The sequence below is a fragment of the Ovis aries genome, chromosome 4, assembly GCF_016772045.2.
Source record: "Ovis aries strain OAR_USU_Benz2616 breed Rambouillet chromosome 4, ARS-UI_Ramb_v3.0, whole genome shotgun sequence".
NCBI lineage: Eukaryota > Metazoa > Chordata > Mammalia > Artiodactyla > Bovidae > Ovis > Ovis aries.
In genome coordinates this window covers 107,077,534-107,084,222 of record NC_056057.1, presented here as the reverse complement: position 1 = coordinate 107,084,222, position 6,689 = coordinate 107,077,534, and the positions used below count along the sequence as shown (strand labels likewise).

Genomic DNA, 6,689 nt, shown 5'->3' with positions numbered 1-6,689 from the left:
TGAGTGGAATTGTTGATAGATACTAACTACTGACCTTGTGGTTCATCTGGTAGAGAACCTGCCTGCAGTGGGAGAGACCCGGTTTGGATCCCTGGGTTGGAAAGATCCGCTGGAGAAGGGAAAGGCTACCCACTCCAGTATTTGGCCTGGAGAATTACATGGACATAAAGGGGTGGCAAAGAGTCAGACACGACTGAGTGAGTTTCACTTTCACTTTTCACAGTACCATACAATTGTGGCTGGTTGAATCTGCGGATGGGACATCGTAAACAGGGTTGACTAAATTGTAAACAAATTTTACAGCAGGGTTAAAGCTGGTTCAAGGGCCCCAAACTTCACATTATTCAAATGTTAACTATAATGCCAATAAAGCTGATGTTAAAATGCCCGAGAGTAAGCTACATGCTCTGTTTATTTCATGTATTGAACCAGGAAGCATAATTACTTTCTTTCCTGTGACATCTGAAGACCTCAAATACAGGCTCTGAAGTCACAATGTGTCCATATCTACTGTCTGACCTAGGAAGCACTAGAGGAGGCTGGCAGAGATTTGCAAATGGAGTCAAGAAATCCAGAGTCCTGTTACCTGCCGGGGAGTTCATGCTTATTAAATTCCTGTGCAACCCTGGAAGATGGTGTCCTGACTAATACAATATGTCAACTTGACTCTGCCATGGATATTTAGCTTTATTATTCTGGGTCTTCCAAAGAGGGATATTTTTGGCTCAGACGGTGAAGCATCTGCCCACAATGTGGGAGACCCAGGTTTGATCCCTGGGGCGGGAAGATCCGCTCGACAAGAAAATGGCAACCCAGTCCAGTACTCTTGCCTAGAAAATTCCACGGAAGGAGCCTGGTGGGCTACAGTCCACTGGGTCACAAAGAGTCGGACACAACTGAGTGACTTCACTTTCAAAAGGTGAATAAGTATCTTTTAATAATAGATTAGATTAACATTTTAATTCGGAAAGCAGATGACCCTCCATAATGTCGATTGCCTTCACGAAGCCAGGTGAAGAGATGAATAGACGAAAACGCTGATCCTCCCCCAAGTAAGAGAGAATTGTCAGCCGATGGCCTTCACACTGGACCATTAGTTCTGCTTTTGAACTTAAACATCAGCTCCCCCTCACTCTCTAGTAGCACCAGACCTGCTTGCAGCTTTTGGACTTACCAGCCTTAACAACTATGTGAGCCAATTGCTTTAAGACATGTATGTGAGCATGTGTGTGTGTGTGTGTGTGTGTGTGTGTGTGTGTGTGTGTGTGTGTGTGTGTATCATTTATTCTATGTGGGGGACAGTTTTATGGGGGCAAAGACCACAAGTAATGAGGACAGGCGTGAATTAAATTGCTTGATCTGAAAGTAATGAAATATAAGAAGTGGACAAATCAGAGCCGCTCGGATTTAAAAACAGGTAAAATAATACTACCTAGCATGATCTTTGGAAGGATTAAAACACAGCAGAGGAAGAACGTCTGGGAGAGTCTACCGGATCTACGTAGGCCTGACAGGCAGGCAGTCACCCTCACAGCCACTTCCTGAGCTGGGGCAGGAGTGTTTTTGTCCCAGAGGCACCTGATCATGCAGGGCTGTGTCTTGGCTGCTGGCACAGAGATACACGGCTGAGTCCGTCAGCTCCAAGGAAGTCAAGTTCAGCTCAGAGCTAGAGTCACTGAACTGCTCTCCTGAGAATCGATCCGGAAGCTGTGTTTCTCCATACACGTTCTGGCTGTAATACTGAACGAGGAACTGGGGGCCCTGGCCCAGCACCTGTTGGTACCAGTACACAGAGAGGTGTCCAGAGACAGGGGAGCATCTCACGGTCCCTCGCTGTCCTCTTGCTTTAATCAGGTATCTTGGGGTTTGAGTGACTCCAGAATCCACAAGGCCTGTGGGGGAAGAAGACTGGGGCTGAGAAAGAAAGTGGGAGAGAACCCGATGATGCCTTGGATTCAGGCAGAGTCAGGCTAGGAACACGGGTTCCCCCTGTGCCAAGGCCCCACCTGCTGCCAGGAGACACAGAGCCACACAGCAGACGGGGCCACAGCCCATGGCAGGAGGGGCAGAGCGGGCAGGCGTCTCCTTGCTCAGAGCTCTGCTCTCTGAGAGTGGGGTTCTGGGCCTCCTTCCTCTGACTGGAAGTGAGGCAGTGACGTCACTGCTCTGATGTCATTGTCTCTGCTGGTTCCCAGGAATCTGACCTCTCATGCCAGGTCACTGATCCAGGAAACCTGCTCTATCCTGCAGAATCTCTTAGATGACATGTGAGCTGGACTGCTGGTCTAGGCGAGGCTGGCTTTATGCCGGACGCCCTTCCCCAGGGTTCCTTTGTTTTCTCTTCAGGGAGGTGTTGCTCTTCTGTGTTGCTCTTTCCTGCCCCCTCCCAGCTCCATACCCTTCACTTTTGCTGCAACCTCAGAGACTTCTCCCCACATGGTCTATGCGTGGAAACCAAGGTTGTCTGACCAGATTTAATAGTCATGGATGTGTTCATATTAGAAAATATTTCACTGTTTGCTGATTGCATTGTTTTTTTGCTTCCTTTGTTTTTCTAAACCACACACACACGATTAGAAACACACACACCAGCCTGCCATAGCTGATTTATGATTTTTATTTCAAGAGAAAAGAAATGAGTTCATGCAGGAAATATTTAATACTTTGACTTTTAGAAGACTGTAATGAGGGAGATGCTATAAACTCGGGTTAGATTTTGTTGGTGGTGGTGTTGTTCAGCTGCTAACTCGAGTGCAAATCATTGAAACCCCATGCAGTGCAGCGTACCAGGCTCCCCTATTCTTCACTGTCTCCCGGAGTTTGCTCAAATTCATGTCTGTTGAGTCGGTGATGCTATCGAACCACCTCTTGCTCTGCCACCCCCTTCTCTTGCTTTCAGTCTTTCCCAGCATCAGGTTCTAGGCTATTTATATGCTAAAACCGGCAATGGTGGAGAATGCATAGACACACAGCTTGTCTCTCCTCCTCAGGGACGACCAAGGCATTTTGGATGAGTAATAATTAACTGAGGTTGCATTCTCTTTGAGGACCCCAGAGAGCACACTCAAACACGCCCACTTAGGGATCATTACAAGGTTCCCTGGGTGATGGGCAAGGACATGACCCAATTGAGGGAGGAGCAGCAAGGCTGAAGTAGAGAAGGGTGGGAACGAGGGCCAGGAAGGTGGGAGAGAAAGGCCCCACATCTGGGAAGTTGGACAAGAGCAGAGACGATACATGGGCCAGCCTGGGGGAGAACCTTCCATAGTGACAGGCATGCGGTGCCCGGGGAGAGACAAGAGGGTCTTGATGTATCTGATTTCCCAGAAACCTTCCCTCCTGGAGGCCTCATGTTCAGACTGATGACTAGGAGTCAGAGCCGGGTAGCATCTTTAGGCTCACGTGGCAGCTGCAGTGACAAGGCAGAGAGTGAGGGTGGACACATGTCCCTGAGGCCCTGCTGTCAGGTCCGTGCCAGGAAGATCAAACATCACCGGCTACGCTGCTATGTGTCTGTGGGCTCCAAGTCTGCAGGTGCTAGGAGCCTACAAGGGGCTCCCCAAGTTCCAGGCTGCAGGGCCCTCATCTGCTTTTTTGCACAGAAAGGAGGTGGCCATGCAGCGCTGTGGAGTAACTGCTGGCACAGAAGTACACAGATGTCTGGGAGTGGTTGGCAGACTTCAGCGTGAGAGGGAAGTCCTCTGTGCTTGGTCTGGAGACGCTGTAGCCCTCAGGCACGTCTCCTTTTTCTGTGGTGGGATAGGCAACTGAGTAATGGATCAGCCTCAGCCCGTGTCCCAGGTCTTGTCGGTACCAGTACATGCGGTCATGACTCAGATCCTGAGTACAATACAGTGTTGTGCTCTGTCCTCTCCTCACCACCTGGAATCTGGGGTCCTGCGTGACACCAGCATGGACCGCCCCTGTGGAGAAGGAGAACCGATGCTGCAGTCACAGCGGACATGCTTGGTGCTGGGACCCCCGAAGGGGACCATGCCCGCTGGGACTCACCTGCCTGCAGGAGACAGAAGACCACACAGCCCAGGAGGCAGGGGCTCATGGCGGGGCCGTGGCAGACAGAGGGCCCTCTGGGCTGAGTGTGGATGAGAGGGAGAGGAGCTCTCCAGGGAGTCTTTCTGAGATGTCACTGTCCCCGCCCTGCCCCAGAGCCAACCTGTCACTCAGGGGGCCACGCCCCTTTCCCTAGAGGCTCAAATCAGAAATGAACCTAAGTGAACAGTCTACAGCAGGGAGTTCCGTCCGGCTCAATGGGCATCAGCCTCAAAAGTTGTTGTAATATTTCTGTAAACAGATTGCAACTTATGTACTTTTTCTAGACATAAATCTTCATTAATACATATATTAATTTTCCCTGCATATTTCTGTAATATTGAATCTCAGGAAAATCTTTTGGGCTTCCTGCTGTGCTTTATGACTCATGAATCCCAAATACGCCTTCAAGTGCCTAAGTGTTAGTGTTAGTTGCTCAGTCCTGTCTGACTCTTTGCAACCTGTGGCCTGTAGCCCATGGGATTCTCCACACAAGAATACTCGAGTGGGTTGCCATTTCCTCATCAGGGGGATATTCCAACCTCAGGGATGGAACCCAAATCTCTTCCATCTCCACATTGGCAGGAGGGATCTTTACCACCAGCACCGTCTGGGAAAGTGTCTCTTTCTACTTTCGTTAATTAACCACGGTCCTGTTGGGGTCCTTCTACCTGCAATGATTCTTTGGCATCTGGTTCCCCAACCACAGGTCAGAGTTACCCACACATGAGGAACCCTTGGCTCTATTTCTCATCGATTCACCAACAGAAGGGTCACCTGCCAGATGCATCTACATTCCCATCCTGATCACTGCACGCAATGCTTGCAGTGTCTGAAGTGGGAGGGGGAGCAGCAAGCAGAACCAGCTCAAGCTTGGGACTCGCCTTTCTTTGTGGAGAGAAGCCAGTTGCCCAGCACCATGGGTGACCTGGGCTTCTCTCAGATTGTGAGAATGGCAAGGAACCTGCCTGCCAATGCAGGAGACATAAGACACCCAGTTTTGATCCCTGGGTTGGGAAGATCCCCTGGAGGAGGACATGGCTACCCACTCCACTATGCTTGCTGGAGAATCCTATGGACAGAGGAGCCTGACTGGCAACATCCGTGGGATCACAAAGAGTCAAACACGACTGAAGTGACTAAACACTCACACACACCAGCAGATGACAGAGGAACGCATATGTGGGAGGGATGCAGGGAGAGGTGGCACGCTCCAGGATAAACGAAGAGTGCTCTGATTTTACCTGAGACATTGATTCCATGGGAATGCCTCCTTGTGAAGTGGGAATTGCATTAATTGAGTAACAATATCATAGAACTCCTCAAACTCTTATCTTGTTGTGCATCATTCCACACATAGCAGGCCCCACAAATGCTGCAGTGCTCCTCTCTCTGATTCCCAGTGGTATTTGAAAGCAGGGACCCTAAAAATTATGTAAGTATTCCAGGTTACCTGACTGTGGACCTGTGGTGACCTCCTGATGTGCTGGTTTTCCCGGAGCACCAGCACACGTCACAGGTCTGGGTGACGCATTATTCCTGGCAGAGGTCAGTTGGGAGGTGGTGAGGACCACCAGTGATAAGGTCAGACTCGAGTAGGATTCCTTACTCTAACAGTTAAGTAATATGAGATCTGGACAGGTCACTTCTCCTAAGATAAATAAGCAGATAAAATAAGACTTATATTGCAAAATCTTTGTGAGCATTAAAACATATCAGAAAGACTGTCTGGGAAAGGCTGTCCACTCCTCCAGCACCTGGGTCTCGCTGGCTGGCAGTCCACGCCCTACAATCACTTCCTGAGCTGGGGCAGGAGTGTTTTTGTCCCAGAGGCACTTGATCATGCAGGGCTGTGTCTTGGCTGCTGGCACAGAGATACATGGCTGAGTCTGTCAGCTCCAAGGAGCTCAGGTTCATCTGAGAGCGAGAGTCACTGAACTGTTCACCTGAGAATCGATCTGGCATGTTTCCTTTCTCATTCACTTCCCTATCGAAATATTGAACAAGGAACTGGGGGCCCTGTCCCAGGGCCTGTTGGTACCAGGATACATAGCGGTGTCCAGACTCAGGGAAACATCTCAGAGTCACTTGCTGCTTTCTTGATTTGATCAGGTATTTGGGGGTCTGGATGACTCCAGAATCCACCAGGCCTGTTGGGAAGGAGACAGCAGGAAGCTGAGGGCAGAGCACAGGGAAGCTTCCTGTTGCAGCCCTCATCACCAGGCTTCTATCCCAGGGAGGCAAAGACATCTCAGAAGCTCCCACACTGTGTTCAGGACTCACCTGCTCTGAGGAGGCAGAGAGTCACACAGCAGAGGAGCCTGGAGCCCATGGCAGCATCAGGAACCCAGGACTGCTGCTGGCTGGGGGCCGGGCTCCTGGGGTGAGGAGGTAAGTGCTGACCCTCCTGCTTCCCTGATTGGAACTTTTGCCTATGACGTCACTGCTCTGTGTCTCTGCAGGCTGCCCTTGTTCCCTGGACCCCTTGGCAGGACCCAGGGCTGGTGCCTCTATGCCCTTCCCTGTCCTGACAGCCCTCAGCAAGGATGGGTGTGAGGTGAGCTTCGTCCCCTGGTCGCATGTGTCCACACACTCTTGTTCTGCTCTGTCTGACCCTGCCTGACACTCATCTCCCAGCC

General features: G+C 50.5%; 3 gene segments (V, D, J or C); all 3 read right to left on the bottom strand.

Moving 5' to 3' along the window:
• Positions 1 to 901: 901 nt before the first annotated feature.
• Positions 902 to 2,107, bottom strand: LOC114114455 (T cell receptor beta variable 5-5-like). The segment is given in 2 exon segments: positions 902 to 1,892; positions 2,007 to 2,107. Coding segments are annotated over 2 exon segments (444 nt in total).
• A 1,460-nt stretch (positions 2,108 to 3,567) lies between these two features.
• Positions 3,568 to 4,110, bottom strand: LOC101115949 (T cell receptor beta variable 6-4-like). The segment is given in 2 exon segments: positions 3,568 to 3,923; positions 4,012 to 4,110. Coding segments are annotated over 2 exon segments (390 nt in total).
• Positions 4,111 to 5,730: 1,620 nt separating this feature from the next.
• Positions 5,731 to 6,689, bottom strand: LOC114112208 (T cell receptor beta variable 5-1-like). The segment is given in 2 exon segments: positions 5,731 to 6,200; positions 6,334 to 6,689. Coding segments are annotated over 2 exon segments (519 nt in total).